This window comes from Leucoraja erinacea, chromosome 4 (assembly GCF_028641065.1).
Source record: "Leucoraja erinacea ecotype New England chromosome 4, Leri_hhj_1, whole genome shotgun sequence".
Classification (NCBI taxonomy): domain Eukaryota; kingdom Metazoa; phylum Chordata; class Chondrichthyes; order Rajiformes; family Rajidae; genus Leucoraja; species Leucoraja erinaceus.
The window spans coordinates 98,475,180-98,493,809 of NC_073380.1; the positions used below are offsets into that span (position 1 = coordinate 98,475,180).

The window sequence follows — 18,630 nt, forward strand, 5'->3', positions numbered from 1 at the left end:
AAATAGGCAACTTGGTTCTTGGTTTCTTGGTCCTCCAAAATATTCCAAATGGAATTTAAACTGGAGGTGGTGAAGGGAGGGAAAGAATTTACAGAATTATGAACTAACAGAATTATGAATCTAACCCTATATCACACACACAAACTGTTGCCCCGCAACATTGATTACATTGCGAGTCGGGTCGGGTCAGGTAGGCTCCGGTTACTAAAATGGGCGGTGAAAAATGCCCAGGATCCCCTCCATAGCGTACTACACGTCAGCCCATTGCATTTCGCAGGAGTGGCCTATCTGGCTCCGATATAGGATCTTTGCCTTTAGCTATAGGATCTTTGCCTATAGCTATACGATCTTTGCCTATAGCTATAGGATCTTTGCCTATAGCTATAGGATCTTTGCCTTTAGCTATAGGATCTTTGCCCATAGCTATGGGATCTTTGCCTTTAGCTATAGGATCTTTGCCTATAGCTATAGGATCTTTGCCCATAGCTATGGGATCTTTGCCTTTAGCTATAGGACCTTTGCCTATAGCTATAGGATCTTTGCCTTTAGCTATAGGATCTTTGCCTATAGCTATAGGATCTTTGCCTATAGCTATAGGATCTTTGCCTATAGCTATAGGATCTTTGCCTTTAGCTATAGGATCTTTGCCCATAGCTATGGGATCTTTGCCTTTAGCTATAGGATCTTTGCCTATAGCTATAGGATCTTTGCCTTTAGCTATAGGATCTTTGCCTATAGCTATAGGATCTTTGCCTATAGCTATAGGATAGTTGTCTTTAGCTATACGATCTTTGCCTTTAGCTATATGATCTTTGCCTTTATCAATTAATCAATCAACCTCTATTGTCATCTTGCAAGCAACAGTTGTACAGTGCAAAATGAAAATACGTTTCCCAGGGAATAGCGGAGCATCGCACATGAAATTTAAAACATTTCACACATAATAACACTAAAAACAATCCAGTCCCTGATGGAACAGTATAAATAGTTTTAAAAAACAGTGGAGATGCCAGGGATTGAACCCGGGGCCTCATACTTTAGCTATAGGATCTTTGCCTTTAGCTATAGGATTATTTGCCTATAGCTATAGGATCTTTGCCTTTAGCTATAGGATCTTTGCCTTTAGCTATAGGATCTTTGCCTATAGCTATAGGATCTTTGCCTATAGCTATAGGATCTTTGCCTTTAGCTATAGGATATTTGCCTTTAGCTATAGGATCTTTGCCTTTAGCTATAGGATATTTGCCTATAGCTATAGGATCTTTGCCTTTAGCTATAGGATCTTTGTCTATGTCGCTCCTCCAGGGAGATGCTAAATGCATTTTGTTGTCTCTGTACTGTACACTGACAATGACAATTAAAATTGAATCTGAATCTGAATCTTTGCCTATAGCTATAGGATCTTTGCCTTTAGCTATAGGATCTTTGCCTTTAGCTATAGGATCTTTGCCTTTAGCTATAGGATCTTTGCCTTTAGCTATAGGATCTTTGCCTTTAGCTATAGGATCTTTGCCTTTAGCTATAGGATCTTTGCCTTTAGCTATAGGATCTTTGCCTATAGCTATAGGATCTTTGCCTTTAGCTATAGGATCTTTGCCTTTAGCTATAGGATCTTTGCCTTTAGCTATAGGATCTTTGCCTTTAGCTATAGGATCTTTGCCTATAGCTATAGGATCTTTGCCTTTAGCTATAGGATCTTTGCCTATAGCTATAGGATCTTTGCCTTTAGCTATAGGATCTTTGCCTATAGCTATAGGATCTTTGCCTTTAGCTATAGGATCTTTGCCTTTAGCTATAGGATCTTTGCCTTTAGCTATAGGATCTTTGCCTTTAGCTATAGGATCTTTGCTGGAAAGCCTTGAAGTTGCTATTTAAGGCACACCTTATATCACGTGGCCGCCCTGAACAATGGCCCCCAGCTGACCCACAGTCACGTGTGCGTCCACGCGTCACATGACCCGCGCCCAACGCTTCCCGCCCCCTTCACTCGCCTCCCGCGGCGACCAATCGCGGAGCTCGTTGTATGCGGCGGCCGGCGGGGCGAGCGCAGCCAATCCCGAGCCGGCTTTTATTGTTGGGGCTCATCAACAGTAAGATGGCGGCGGCTTCTTGCTGAAGCGGCGGGTGTCTAAAAACAAAAAAACAAAAAGAGGAAATAAGCCGTCTGGTTACAAGCGTCGGGGAGGGGATTATTGAAAATTATTCGAAGGAATTCACTTAATAAATCAGTGATTTATTTATTTGGTTTCGCTGGCCCGGCCCGGCCCGGCCCCTTGCTCTGCCCTGACCCAGCGCCGCGCGGCTGCGGCTCCGGCCGGTTGCTCTTCCCCTTCCAGCCGACCATGACTTCCATTCACTTCGTGGTGCATCCGCTCCCGGGCACCGAGGACCAGCTCAACGACAGGTGAGTGAGTGAGCGGCCGCCACGCTGGACTTGGGCCCACCCGGGCCCGCAGCAGGGGAGGCGGGGGGTTTGCGTCGAGGTGGGTCCCCGCCGAAGCTGCCCGGGCCCGGCCGGGCCTGGTCTGGTGCGGTGCGGGCGGCTGGGCCGAAATGTGAAACGAGACCGAGCAGCTTCGTGGGGCGGGTGGATTGATGGCGAGAGCTTTTAGGGTGGAGGCGGATTGCTCCGGTGTTTCTGCTGCAGACTAGTAGTGGGTTGGAACACAATGACTTGTGCCTGCCCATTGCTCTCATCACGACCCGTGCATTGCATTGAGGCCCGGGGTTGGGTTGAGTAGGTGCGGGGAGAAAGAGCACTGTACTTTAATTGGTAATTTATTTTATTGGGACATGACGCACGAAGCACATGTCTGTGCAATGTTTGAGTGAGGGTGAATTGAAGAAAGAGGCTGTCGGGGCCCATCCCGGAGTGACTGGGGATTAAATTTGTGTTAGTCGATGCGTCATTTGCAGAACGATTGTTTCACATCTCGACGGGCGGGTTGACGAGCCGGGAATCTTCATGTCTCCATGTTGACTATCGGCAGCCTTCATTAGATGTAGATTCTTCTGACGTGTGATATCTCGACGGAGATGAAGACATTAATTTTTCCTTTAAATCATAATGCTTTGCAAAGCATTTCTTTTGTTATTGCTAACCTTTGCCATTATTTCATCCACATAACTGTGAATCAGTAAAGTCACGAATTTTAATTCATTACTTTAATGTCGGATCCTGTTTGCAATAAATTAACATCAAATGCTCGCTTTGATCACCAGGATGTAATGCTTTTTATAAATGTTCCAAATTATGAGAATTTCTGATAAATAGGTCAAATTGCATATCGGTGTCCACAGTAAAAGTATAGTTAGGATTAAATTTAGGGATTAATAATTTGGACCAATAGGTTAGATATAACAATTCTTTACCTAAAAATCAATTTGATAGTGTGTGTGTGTGTTTCAAGACTTCAGAATCTAAAATAAAATAGGGAAGCTTTAAAGATGCAACATTCTTGATTTATTTATTATGTGCTATTTTTTAATCTTGCTGTGTGTGCTTTGTCAGGTGAAAAAATATATTCAAAGACCACAGTTGGGCTTTGTGTTCCTAGTTGGAGAGATGGAAGTACATTAAGGTTTTTAGTCCATGCTTTGATGGTATTATAGTTGACTGATTTCTGCCATCACATATCTGGCAGTTTATCAAAGTATGGGAGGCTACTATATTCTGAGGAGATTGTCTTGTGGATAAAATAATAGGAATAGAATAACTTTGATATTTTGCAGTGCTTAGAGTATGGTTTAAGTATGGTGATGCCAACAGATTTAACAGTCAAAGTGCTTGAAAGGATGGAGAACACGAACTAGTGGGTGGTGTGATATATCTTGTGTTGTTCAATAAAGGGCATGCAGCATGATATTAGTATCATAGAGCATAGAGTTCAGTATGTTTACACTATTAAATTTTAATCTTATTGCATTGCTGCCATTAAACTTTAGTTTGTGTCTCTGTCCTGCTCTAGTTGATGTCTCTATTTTGATGTATCCCATGGTGCACAATTCCTTTACTAAACCTTAGATTTCACATGCAGTCCACTGTCGGGACTGCTTATATCTGAAGCATCTACAGCTTTGTTCAAAGTTTTTGGTGTCAAATTATAGGTTGTGGTTATATATGCACCCTTTACTAGGTGTGGTTTACGACTCAGAATGTACCTTATTGGTTGTAAACTTATCCTATGGCCATGAAAGGTGCTAGGCAAATGCAAGTATTGTTATTAAGAGTAGTTCATATTCTGCCCATGTTTATTTGCCGACCATAAACTGTCATTACTAGTCTCTTATCATCGTCCAATTCCATTTTATATAGTCTTCTGCTTCACCTCAGTGTGTTGTGGCATTGCCCTTTATACAAAGTGGATTGTATGTTTGCTTTTTGTGCAGTTGTAATACAGGGATTCTTTTTGAGCGGATTTTAATATTTGTTTCGTGAGCACATTGATTTTCTAAGCAGTAATCGTGGTTAGTCTGCCAATAAACTTGTTCATACTTCATGTAACATGGCATAACATTTTCCGGATTGCTGTTCGTTGTCATAGCTCGCTGATTCCTAAAGATTATGTTGAAGGCAGTTTCCAAAGAGGACAAGCAATGGAGAAACAGAATTGATGACCAGAACTTCTGGAATACAATTTTCATCATGCATGTACTGTAGAATTTGCTGTCAGTTTCACAGTAAAAAAAATGAGAGTATTGATGTTTTAGCAAAATCTGGCCTCGCAGTTGCTTGTTGTTTCTGCTGGATCAGAAACTGCTATATGATGATTACTTTTTTAATTTAAAAATTGGGAATTGTACTTTTATTTCAATTAAATGCAATAACATTAACTGTGATTGTTTATGTAGTATTCTACAACAGGGATTCTTCATCAATATTACTGAGTAGCCATGTTGCATCATGTTATCTCTGTCATAAGGAATAGGAGTAGAATTGGGCCATTCGGCCGATCAAGTCTACTCCATTCAATCATGGCTGATCTATCTCTCCCTCCTAACCCCATTTTCCTGCTCTTGGGAACTATGACAACTTGCACCATGTTGCATCATGTTATCTCTGTCAGAAGGAATAGGAGTAGAATTGGGCCATTCGGCCCATCAAGTCTACTCCATTCAATCATGGCTGATCTATCTCTCCTTCCTAACCCCATTCTCCTACTCTTGGGAAAGTGTGACAACTTGCAACCACTTATGATATTCCAACCTGTAAGGATCTATGCATGAGCTACGCAAAGCCACCAAGGATGCTAACAGAGAATTCTAGACCATGTTAGATTCCCAAAATATCCACTCATTGATTGTGATATGTCTTGCATGCTATCAAGTCTATCTTTCTTGGCTAACAACCTAACCTACAGCCCCCAAGATGCAGGTACATTTTCGTGCCTTATTTTTGGGTAAAAATAGCGTCTTCATTGCTGGGAAATACTGTATTTAAAAACATATAGCTCAAAGAAATCTACTTGCCACATTATTTGTATACAAACTCCATTCTTCTCTCTTTGTTTCTTAAGATACTCTGAAGATAATGACAGTCCATGTTTGAAAAACCCGCCAAGAAACTTGCATTGCGCATGCGCAGTAGGCTGCTGCGCCGCTCAGTACGCAGTCCACGCTGCAAAGGCAGAATTTCAGCAGCCTTCAGCTCCCCTTTGCATTGAAGGCTTGAAGCAGCGTTGACAGCACGTCAGCCGCACAGATTTTTGCGTATTGCATGTACTGCGCATGAAAGGCATAGAGAATTATACCTACCTAAGAGATCGATCTCTTAGGTAGGCATAATTCTCCTGTGTCTTTACTATTTATATTTAATAATTATCGTTTTATAATTTTAGTCAGGGTAGGCATGCCTTGACAGAGATAGAATGTAGTTGGAGACAGTAAGACTGGTGGGATAACTGTGAAGGGGGAGGGGATGGAGATAGAGGGAAAGCAAGGGCTATTTGAAGTTGGAGAAGTCAATGTTCATACCATTGGGGTGTAAGCTACCCAAGCGAAATATGAGGTGCTGTTCCTCCAATTTGCGCTGGGCCTCACTCTGACAATGGAGGAGGTCCATGTCAGATTGGGAATGGGAGGGGGAGTTAAAGTGCTGAGCAACCGGGAGATCGGATAGGTTAAGGCGGACTGAGCAGAGGTGTTCAGCGAAACGATCGGCGAGCCTGCGCTTGGTCTCGCCGATGTAGAGAGGTTGACACCTGGAACAGCGGATACAGTAGATGAGGTTGGAGGAGGTGCAAGTGAACTACTGCCTCACCTGGAAAGACTGTCCGGGTCCTTGGATGGAGTCGAGGGGGGAGATAAAGGGACAGGTGTTGCATCTCCTGCGTTTTCTGGGGAAAGTACCTCGGGAGGGGGTGGGTTGTGTTGGAAGGGAGTTGACCAGGGAGTTGCAGAGGGAATGGTCTCTGCAGAAAGCAGAAACGGGTGGCGATGGAAAGATGTGGCCAATAGTGGGATCCCATTGGAGTTAGCAAAAATGTTGGAGGATTATATACTGTATGCGACGGAGGGAGGGGGAGCGAGAGCGGAGCTGCGGGATATCAAGGAGACCCTAGTGAGAGCCTCCAATAATGGAAGAGGGGAACCCTCGTTTCCCAAATAATTACATCCCCGATTACCATCCTGGGCGCAGATGTGGTGTAGACGGAGGAATTGGGAGTAAGGGATATAGTTTTTTCGGAAGCAGGGTGGAAAGAAGTGTCGTCTAGATAGCTATGGGAGTCAGTGGGTTTGTCTCCACAGCCTCTGATGCTCCAGAGAAAACAATCCCAAGTTTGTCCAACCTCCTCTCCTTGTAGGGATATCCCATATCTAATTCTGGTAAACGTCTTCTATACCCAATGCATAAGTAAGTAGGTTTATTGGCCAAGTATTCACATACAAAGAATTTGCCTTGGTACTCCGCCCACAAGTAACACAAAACCTCTACATCCTTTCTTCAATGGCTTTTCCTCAGAAAATTAAGGAAATCGGTATGTCTTCAATGATGTACCAATTTCTATAGATGTCACAGAAGGCATCCAATTGGGATGCATCATAGTTTGCTATGGCAACTGCTCTGCCCAAAACCATAAGAAACAGCATAGAATTGTGGACGCATCATCAGTCTTCATGCAAATGTCTCTCCCCCCCAAGAAAATCCATCCATACTTTGCACGTTTCCTCAGGGAAAGCAAGAAACTTTATCAACGCCCACTTGTACCGTGATCATTCCCTCGTCTCTACTCTACTCTGGGGCAGAAGATACAAAAAATTTTAAAGCACCAGATTCAATAGCAGTTTCTTCCATGATCTCTTGTAAATTAAGCTGGGCTCGAAATTAGCGGTTACCCGGGTGCCAATGGCAACTTACAGTTCTGCCGGGCAACCTAAAAACCATGCCATTTTGCCCGGCTTGGCAAGCAACCGGGACATCTGGCGTTTAATTCTAAGCGGGCCCCCCTCTCTATCTCTCTCTCTCTGTCAATCTCTCTCTCTGTCAATCTCTATCTCCGCCGGCGGTCCGGTTCTCGGGTCTCTGCTCGGCGTTAGGTTCTTGGTTCGGCCTAAGCTCTCCTCGGCTCTGGGGTCTCGGGTCTCCGCTCGGCACGGCCAGCCGCCTTATACATGTGCACTGCCACGGCCAGCACATCATCGGCCGTGGTTGTGCGCATGTGCGGCCCTGCACATGCGCACTGCCCCGGCAACTGGTCGGCGTCGGCCACTTTCTCCCTCCCTTTGCATTGTGGGAGTTCTGGCCGCCATTGCTGTCCGGTTGCCGCCTCACAACGACCGCTGAAAAACAATGCAGAATCACTCCCTGGAGCTGGGGTAATTCCCTGGAGTAACTCTTGCTTCTTGGTTTCCTGGTCCTCCAAAAATATTCGAAATGGAATTTAAGCTGGTGGACCCACCACCACCAATCTCCAATCTCTGACAAATAACAGCCTATTGTGTTTTATCTGTTTATTTATTGTGTATATATATGGTCTATAGTATATAGACACACTGAACTTTTTATCTCCTGTTCTGTATTATGTTTACATATTCTGTTGTGCTGCAGCAAGCAAGAATTTCATTGCCCTAACTGGGACACATGACAATAAAACTCTCTTTACTTGGACTTAAGCAAAAAAGGGTTCTTGGGGGGGGAAAAAAAGCTACCTTAAATTTAGTTGCGTTTGGTTGGTACCTATGGTAGGGTGAAGACTATTCCATGCTTTAATTCCCATGTGGGGGAACTCCATGGAGCAGCCAGGATCTCTGGATAGAAGAAATTGGGTGACGTTTCGGGTTGAAACCCTTCTTTACAATTCCTCTGGTTTTAATGTTTTTAGTTTAATTTAAAGATACAGCGTGGAAACAGGCCCTTCGGCCCACCGAGTCCACGCCGACCACCGATCGCCCGTACTCTAGTTCTATCCCACACATCAGTGACGTGAGTCAAGAGTGTTTTATTCTCTCACGTCCCAGTTAGAACAATGAAATCCTTACTTGCAGCAGCACAACAGAATATGTAAAGATAGTACTCTGTAAACAATGTCATAAACGAGAAAACAAAACTCCATACAGACAGCACCCATATTCAGGATCAATTCCGGGTCTCTGGCAATTTTAGGCAGCAACTTTATGGCCAAATGTACTGCCCCAATAGCCTTGAGCTGAATTAAAACATACAGTAGCTGGAAAGGGAGACATAGCGTCACTTAGAGATTTAAGACTGAAATTGGATAATTTTTTATTTTTTTTAGTAACCAAAGTTATCAACGTATAATATTTTTGTGTGGTGGAAAATAAAATATAGTGGCACAGCTGGTGGACTTGCTGCCTCACACGCCAGAGATCTGTGTTCGATCCTGTTCTCGGGCACTGTCTGTGTTGAATTTGCACATTCTCCCTGCAAGCATGTGGATTTCCTCCCACATCCCAAAGACGCATTGGCTTTGTAGGTTAACTTGTCACTGTAAAATTGCCCCTAATGTGCAGGGAGTGGGTGAGGAAAGTGGGATAACAGAACTGGTGTGAATGGGTAGACAAAAATGCTGGAGGAACTCAGCAGGTGAGGCAGCATCTATGGAGCGAAGGAAGTAGGTGACGTTCCGGGATGAGACCCTTCAGACTGATGTGAGGGTGCGATGGGGGGGGGCGGGAAGAAGAAAGGAAGAGGCGGAGACAGTGGGCTGAGGGAGAGCTGGGAAGCGGAGGAGAAAGTGGGGACTACCTGAAATTGGAGGTCAATGTTCATACCGCTGGGGTGTAAACTGCCCAATAGGCGACGTTTCAGGTCGAGACCCTTCTTCAGACTGATGTCGGGATGGGTGGGGGGCGGGAAAAAGAAAGGAAGAGGCGGAGACAGTAGGCTGTGGGAGAGCTGTGAATGGGTGGGGAAGGAGGGAGAAAACAAGGACTACCTGAAATTGGAGAAGCCAATGTTCATACTGCTGGGGTGTAAACTACCCAAGCAAAATATGAGGTGCTGTACCTCCAATTTGCGGTGTGCCTCACTCTGGCCATGGAGGAAGCCCAGGACAGAAAGGCCGGATTCGGAATGGGAGGGGAAGTTGAAGCCACCGGGTTGGTTATTGCGAACTGAGTGGAGGTGTTGTGCGAAGCGATTGCCAAGCCTGCACTTGGTCTCACCGAGGTTGATCATACGCTGAATAACCATGTTTTTGTTTGGAAGTGGAAAGAGATAATAGAAATTGCATTCATTGCAACATGTAAAAAGAGATGAGATACTGTATTGTAATTTTGCTGCAATGTGGTATATATCATGTCTTGATTGGTGAATATGTTTAGTTTGCCACTTTATTTGAAGCAGAAATAATATGTGAATGTTTCATTGACCATAATTCCGACTGGTAACTACGCACTTCGTCCGAGCACATTATCGCACACGTCATGCAAGCCGTCTTAAATGACCACCTAAACTCATTTGGCAACCTAAAAAGCGGACAAGGTTACCCGGCTGGCAACAGGGAAAAAGGTTAAGCGAGAGCCCTGTTAAGGATGTAATTTATAATTAACCTACCTTGTCGCGGCTTTAACACTATGTTCTGCACTCCGTTTCCTTTTTGCACTGCTTGTACTTGTGTATGTTCCGATCGGACTTGTGTGGTATGATTTGCCGAGATAGCGCGCAAAACAGTTGTTCACTCTAACACGATATACCAATGTCAACTGCTTGTTTTTCTTTTGTGAGGAAATTAATGTTACTTTGGAAAGGAATCGTTAAGTTTTATGATTTGCATAGTTTCTGTCCCCTCCTTTCTTACGATTATTATATTGAAGAAAAAGAATGTCTTATCACTAGTTTGTACTCTAACTACTTGATGTACACTTGGTTTGAATATCAAAAGAAATTAGCGCAGAAACAGGCCCTTAAAATCCAAAGCCGCCATCGGCCACCCATCTATATCTATCTTATTATATAAAAAATCTTATCTTGTTTGTGCGTATGCGTCATCTGGGCCCAATCTGCTTGATTCTCATTTCCTTTCAAACGCTAGGCCAGAGCCTCCCATTTTCACACATTCTATTCACATTTTCCTGCTCGAGCGAAAAACATCTTCCCGTTGCATTCCCACCTATATTTCCGAACTTTTTAATCGTTTAAAGTTTTAAAAACAGCCGGAAAACACGTCCATTTCAAAAGGACAGGACATTCTTGGAGAGAGGGGCCACTCCAGCGCACAAGAGTGACGTAACAATGCACTCACAAGGCAGGACGGGAGGGAGGGAGGGCCACTTGAGAACAGGCTGCCGGCACCTGCTGGAGTAGTTCCTGAGGATTGGAGGGTAGCTAATATAACCCCACTTTTTAAAAAGGGAGGGAGAGAGAAAATGGGGAATTACAGACCAGTTAGTCTAACGTCAGTAGTGGGGAAACTGCTAGAATCAGTTATTAAAGATGGGATAGCAGCACATTTGGAAAGTGGTGAAATCATTGGACAAAGTCAGCATGGATTTATGAAAGGTAAATCACGTCTGACAAATCTTATAGAATTTTTTGAGGATGTAACTAGTAGAGTGGATAAGGGAGAACCAGTGGATATGTTATATCTGGACTTTCAGAAGGCTTTCAACAAGGTCCCACAGAAGAGATTAGTATACAAACTTAAAGCACACAGTATTGGGGGTTCAGTATTGATGTGGATAGAGAACTGGCTGGCAGACAGGAAGCAAAGAGTAGGAATAAACTGGTCCTTTTCACAATGGCAGGCAGTGACTAGTGGGGTACCGCAAGGCTCAGTGCTGGGACCCCAGCTATTTACGATTATATTAATGATTTGGACGAGGGAATTTAATGCAACATCTCCAAGTTTGCGGATGAAACGAAGCTGGGGGGCAGTGTTAGCTGTGTGGAGGATGCTAGGAGACAGAAAGGTGACTTGGATAGGCTTGGGTGAGTGGGCAAATGCATGGCAGATGCAGTATAATGTGGATAAATGTGAGATTATCCACTTTGGTGGCAAAAACAGGAAAGTAGACTATTATCTGAATGGTGGCCGATTAGGAAAGGGGGAGATGCAACGAGACCTGGGTGTTATGGTACACCAGTCATTAAAAGTAGGCATGCAGGTGCAGCAGGCAGTGAAGAAGGCGAATGGTATGTTAACATTCATAGCAAAAGGATTTGAGTATAGGAGCAGGGAGGTTCTACTGCAGTTGTACAGGGTCTTGGTGAGACCACACCTGGAGTATTGCGTACAGTTTTGGTCTCCTAATCTGAGGAAAGACATTCTTGCCATAGAGGCAGTACAGAGAAGGTTCACCAGACTGATTCCTGGGATGTCAGGACGTTCATATGAAGAAAAACTGGATAGACTCGGTTTGTACTCGCTAGAATTTAGAAGATTGAGGGGGGATCTTATAGAAACTTACAAAATTCTTAAAGGGTTGGACAGGATAGATGCAGGAAGATTGTTCCCAATGTAGGGGAAGTCCAGAACAAGGGGTCACAGTTTAAGGATAAGGGGGAAATCTTTTAGGACCGAGATGAGGAAAACATTTTTCACACCGAGAGTGGTGAATCTCTGGAACTCTCTGCCACAGAAGGTAGGTGAGGCCAGTTCATTGGCTATATTTAAGAGGGAGTTAGATGTGGCCCTTGCGGCTAAAGGGATCAGGGGGTATGGAGAGAAGGCAGGTACAGGATACTGAGTTGGATGATCAGCCATGGTCATATTGAATGGCGGTGCAGGCTCGAAGGGCCGAATGGCCTACTCCTGCACCTATTTTCTATGTGCTGCGGGCCCTGGCTGGAGCCGAGCTTGGTGCTCGAGCTGGAGTGAGAGCCAAGCCCGGGGCTTGGAATGGGGCCGTGATTGGGTCTGATGAGGAAGCCGCCGATGGATCCAAGGACAAGCCTGGGTCCAGGATCTAGCCAAGCTGGTGGCTGTCGCTGGAACCAAGGACATGCCTGGGCCAGGACTGGAGCCCAGGTGGCGACCGGGCTGGGGGCTGCCGCTGGAACCAAGGACGAGCCCGAGTCTAGAGCCAGGGCTGGGTCGAGTCGAGTACGAGAACCAGGCCAAGTTCCCGGCCCTGGCGCTGTTCTACGACCTGGGTAGGTCCTTTGAGCAGGGAATGGGTGTGAGAGGAGGATGAGGGAAATGAGGAGTAGGGAGATGGGGTAGAGTCTCTACCTCCTCCCTCCCTGCCCCTCTCCCATTCTACCACCTCCCCCTCCCCTCTGCTCCCTCCCCCTCCCTCTCGGCCCCCCCCACTCGATAAGGGAAAATTAATGGTTGAATCCAAATGTGCAAAGGCACAGATTGTTTCGTAACAGTATTGTGAACCAGCATCAGAACGTTTTGTGGTAGACAAAAATGCTGGAGGAACTCAGCGGGTGAGGCAGCATCTATGGAGAGAAGGAATAGGAACAGCACCTCATATTTCTTTTCGGTAGTTTACACCCCAGCAGTATGAACATTGACCTCTAATTTCAGATAGTCCTTGCTTTCTCCCTCATTCCTCTCCCCAGCTCTCCCACAAGCCTACTGTCTACGCCTCTTCCTTTATTTTTCCCGCTCCCCCACCCCCCCCATGACATCAGTCTGAAGAAGGGCCTTGACCCGCAACGTCGCCTATTCCTTCTCTCCATAGATGCTGCTGCACCCGCTGAGTTCCTCCAGCATTTTTGTCTACCTTCGATTTTTCCAGCATCTGCAGCTTTTTCTTAAACATTAATCAGAACCTTTTATGGCAGTTGTAAAGGTAAATTATAAAGTTTATCTTCAGGTAAATATGTGCAAAGCATATGCATTCCTTTAAAAAAAAAAATCTTAACTACTAAGATCAAACAGTGAGATATGTTTTAATAAAGCAATATTACATTGAAGTTATCCAGAATTCAAATAATTTTAAATTTGAGGCTGAATTTTCCACAAAAAAAAGCCCATTATTTGTTTGGCATTATCATTAATTTAATAACCTGGTAATGAATGATTGGAAGAAAGTTGCATTATTTTGCATCTTTTTGAAGTGTAGAAATGTTCTAAGATTCGTGCTTTACCAGATGCAACTGTTCAATATCGGGTCAAATTCAAGCCAAAGCTGAATGACAGAACCTTTAGATGCAGGATTCACTGAGCAAATGAAATTAAAATTACTATTACCTTGCTTCAACTGCGCTTGTTTCTTTGCAGATTACGAGAAGTATCGGAAAAAAAAAACTCAACAAATTCAATCTTAGCAGGTATTGTGACTATTTAACTTCCTTTTTTAATTTTGTCACTGTATTCGGTTCCTAATGTGCCTTGTAAATCGTTTATTTCATGGCTCGTTTTTAGTCTGGCCAAATCCAGAATTAAATTTTTCTGAATGGATCTTTTCCTATTCTGTAGGAGATAGAAAATTATCTTTTAAATGTAATATATAACTAAGTAGAATTAATTTAGTATATTCATTAAATGTTAGAAATATAGGAAGAATGGTGTGTTCATCTGTTGCACATAGTAATCTATTGTACTGGGGAATTTAGATTGTATTAAATCTCTAGGTTGCCTACTCCGGGTTCATTTCTATCTGCTGACACTTTAATGTTCTGCACTTTGCTTTTGTGGCTTTGGACTTGGGTTTGTGATTATTTGTTTAAATTACCTGTAATTGATGAATCTCTTGGAACTCTTAATGATGATGATTTCAGAGAAGGAAATTTTTCTATATCAAGTTGGCAAACCTATGTTTTGCCTTAAATGTTTGAAATTAGTCTTTGGCAGTGAATATTATCATTATCAAGATATTACATTTTAAATTAAATTTGATTATATTAATCTGTAACTATATCCTAGGTTAGTCATAGAAACCACAGACCTTTACCACTCTGCCGATGGCATCCTTCCATTGCCATAGTTTAAGATTTCTGCATTCACCACAATGTTTCTAACTTGGTTTGTATGCTGGAGTGTCATGGTTGTTAATTCAAGAAGATGACTATCTAAAAACACCATCTTGGTGCTGATGGTGTCACTAAACCAGTTTAGGTAGATGTAAAACATCCAATGGGATTGAGAGAATTCCTCCTGGTCAAATATTTTTCCCTCGGCTATGAGCCATTATTAAAATAGTTAAAATACATATTTTTTGTGTGGAATAGTTGTCTTGTGAAGTTGCAATTAGGTTCCATAATTTAAAATATAAAACGCTTTTAATAATTCACAAGTAAGTGATGTGACAGTAAATGCTCTTCCATAGATACATGTAAAATTCTCATGGTATGATGGGTGCTTTTTAACAATCTGCAGATGGGGAGATGAACCACTTGGTGGAAGCATTTGTTCCCTAATTTGATTCTTGTGAATAATTAAGTATTTCAGCATTTAAACAACACTATCTTTTAAAATGAGCAACTTGGGCTGCACAGAATCCAACTTTGTTACCAAATAAAGGTATAGCGGGAAAATATTAATTAGGCAGCCATTGTTGTATTGATGCGGAGAACTGAGCAGAGCATCTAAATCTGCAGTTGCTGTATAACCTGCTTTTGTCTCTAAGACCAGGATAGAGTTGGCGTTGGTCTGTAGTTGGACTGGTTGGCTTTGCAATGGTGTATTTCAAACATGTTTTGTGTTAATCTCTGGGCCCAATTATGGGAAGGTGATAAATTGCACAAAATACTTTGATTTATACTTTATTCCTTATGATAATATTGCAAGACGTGTTGAATTTCAGTTGCTTTGAGATTTACGTTGATTTCTGTACAGCAAGCACTCTGCATGGGTAGTAGATCCAAAATTATGTTTCCGGTTAGGGATCTTCAGACTGATTGGAATATGGAAGAGACTTGGGGCGCTGCATTGAAGGTGCCTCTGCCTACAGCCTGTCTGTTTTTTCTATATTTAAAAAAATTTTAGTTTGTCTAAATAGTTTTGTTTGGGGATACTTTAGTTTTTCTATGTGGGGGAGGGGTAAGGGGGAAACTGCTTCCCAGTTGCTTCCTGGCGATGATGCGACTATTTCTCCGAGTCTCGTTGTGCCCGCTGCTCCAACATGCTGTGTTGACGGGCTGTGTTCACGGAGCTCCCAACGCGGGTGGCGCTGACTGACATCGCAGAGTCCCTGGGGCCCTTTGCCGAGGGCCGCCAGCGTTGAATCTCCGCCCGTCGCGGCCTCGGGACGTGGGGAGCTGCGGATTCCGGTGAGAAGCTGATGTTGGCCTCCTGTTCCAACGTCGGAGTACCAACATCCCGGCGAGCGGGCCTGAGCGGCGGCTGCCCGTAGCGGCGAGTGCGGAGGGCTCCGGAGGCCCCAACCACGGGTGAACATCAGAGGAAGATGACTGACTTTAGTGCCTTCCCTCACAGTGGGAAACTTTGATTTAGCTGTGTGGGGGTGTTTTATGTTGAACTCTGTCGTGTGTTGTGTTCTTTATTTTATTGTATGGCTGTATTGTGATCACATTTCACTGTGCCAATTGGCACTTGTTACAAATAAATGTATCTTGTAGAAAGGGGGTTGATTGGCACTTGGGTAGATTAAGTGACAAAAGGGTGGAGGTCAAAAAAAAGGTGTCAGTTGAGAGAAGAATAGGAGGAGTGAAATGTAACACTAGAGGGATGGGTAGGAAAAAGAAAGGGGGATAAAAGGGAAATGTGGGAGTTGTGGGTGTGGAATGAGAATGAGAAATTAGAATACAGACAGTATGGAAAACAACAGTATGACTGGGGTGCTGGGAGATGGCGAGGTGAGTGTGCACGGAACTGGGTGGGAGCAGGGGAGAGGATAAATCTGCAAAGTGGCGGCACCTAACCTGTATATGTGGGGAGTAGGGGAAACCATTTAATCTCTTCCCTGTACGGGGTCTCCGGTATCGCTGGGCCTAACATTGTGGGGCTGGCGGCGGCCTCCAACCGGAACCAACCTGAGGGCTCCAGTCGCGGAGCCTGAGGACGCGCCATCGTGGAGCGTGGCCGACTTCGGCCGTGGGACTTAACAACTGTGGTGGCGGGGGCTTTAACATCGTGAGTCCTCGGAGCTTCGGACGCTCCAGCCGCAGGTCTGGACTGGGGAGGAGTACAAAGGGAGCTCGCAGGTCTTCCATCACAGGGAGACCACTTTTCAGAGCTCCACAACGGATGTTTTCTCCCGTTAAGTGTGTGTCGCGGGTTTTAAATGACTTGTAGGAATGAAATTTCAATCAAACCTTGTCTGAATGACAATAAAAGGCGTGGCTTCCATCCTAAAATTGGCCGTGTTGATACTGTAACATAAGCCCCAAGCTGGGGGGAATAACATTGTGAGTCCTTTCAGTTTGTCTCGATGCACTGCAATTTGACTGCTGGACCGAAAGGGAGGGGAGTACAAAGGGAAGAGATTTCCCACAAGACTTTGGACAAAGCCTTTTCAGGTACAGTGATGAAGTTTAGATGCTGGAGATTCACTGTGATGGATGTTTGTGTAAATTATGTTAAGTGTGTGTCTTGTTTTTTTTGGTAATGTCATGACTGTAGGAATGAAATTTCAATCAAACCTTGTCTGAATGACAATAAAAGGCATTCTATTCCATCCTATAAATTGGAGGATTTAATGTTGATACTGTTGGGTCATAAGCTACCCAAGCAGAATATGGAATACGAGGTGCTGTTCTTTCAGTTTGTCTGTGGTATCACTCTGGCAATGGATGAGTCCAAGGACTGAAAGGGAGGGGAAGTTAAAATGGTTAGCAACCGCGATTTCCCACAAGCCTTGATGGACAAAGCGCAAGGTTTCAGGTAAACAGTCATCCAGGAACTTTAGATGCTGGAATCGAGCAAAAAACAAAGTGCTGGAGGAATTCAATGGATCATACAGCATCTGTCAAAGGAATGGACAGGCGATGTGTCATGTTATGTTTCCTTCAACAGATATGTCCCCCTTTTTCTTTCCTAAAATTTTCTACCATTAAACTAGTAGTTGGATTGAGGAGGAGATAAAAGAAGAAAGGGCAGTGTATTTGGATTTGTTGCAATTTGTGGTGTATCTTTAGGGTTTGCTGTGCAAATATGCACCTGGAAAGAATGGCACCCTCCTAAAGATGTTTATTGTCCAAAGACAAAGGGTTTGCGGAAGTATTTGTACGTTTCAAACATCTATACAATATTGCACCACAAGTAAACATGTGTAGATGATATACCTGGCTCTACATAAATGCAGGGTAGCCTAAACTGGTTTATTAACAATCTGAGTAGATTATGCAAAATTAATGTTTAAACTGGAATCTAGCGGGCCTATTCATTAAATGAAATGTACTTTGTTCTGACTGGAGATTTCTCCAGCAAAATCTTGATGATGTGATGTTAGATCGAAGCATCAGTTTAGTTGCTCAAGTGCACAAAGTGACATTTGAACCTGCATTTTTAATTTCTTCCTTTTTGTAAAATGTTGAATAAATCTAATTGAGATTAGTGAAGTGCCAACTCTGCCATTTTGACAGAAGAAAGCAATGTATATAATACCTCTTTTTAGCAGATCCACCTTGAATGGTAAATTGTGGATGCTCATTGAAAACAGATTTTTGCCCACCTGCATTATATCTATTTCCAAAAAAAAGGGTTAAAAATAACATGAATCAACACAAGCGAATTTTTAAAAAAAATGCTGCCTTCTAAGTGTCGCCAAATAATTCAAAAAGATTAATCATCTATCGCTCATTTGCTCGTGATGCTTGTTTCTTGTCAGGTCATATCCAGGTTTAGTAATTTGAACACAAATATCCATTGTAACAGTGATGGAGTGCACATTTAGTGCTATCCACCAGATTGCATGTTAACCTGAGGATCTGGAAGCTGGTTTGATGCTAAGATGGTTTAAAGATACCGCAACATGCAATCTGGTTTTTCCTTTAAGAAATAAGATCTTTCCTCCCTAATATTTTGGCCTTTTTAGTAGTAGTTTAGTAGCCTATTTAGTATTAGTGATTTAAATAATTTGTACTTTATCATATAGCTGTTTAAAAAAATAAATAAATAAATAAAAATAATTTGGTCAAATTCTTCCTACATTCTTGCAGGAACTGCACTTCAGAAGTACACTTTAGCTGTTCTGAAATTGTTCACCTCATATTGCCAAACTGAGTCATGATTTTGAACTTTTTTTGTTTAAAAGCTCACTTTTTGATCTGAAAATTTGTATCGCTGACTTGCACAAACCAGTGATTAGCATATT

General features: G+C 43.3%; 1 protein-coding gene across 1 annotated transcript in view; it reads left to right on the plus strand.

Moving 5' to 3' along the window:
• Positions 1 to 2,047: 2,047 nt before the first annotated feature.
• LOC129696717 (E3 ubiquitin-protein ligase UBR5-like) overlaps positions 2,048 to 18,630 on the plus strand; it is a 135,244-nt gene continuing 118,661 nt past the window's right edge. The window contains 3 exon segments of the mRNA XM_055634847.1: positions 2,048 to 2,404; positions 13,635 to 13,653; positions 13,656 to 13,684. Of these exon segments, the coding sequence (XP_055490822.1) occupies positions 2,343 to 2,404; positions 13,635 to 13,653; positions 13,656 to 13,684 (110 nt within the window). The 5' untranslated portion in view covers positions 2,048 to 2,342.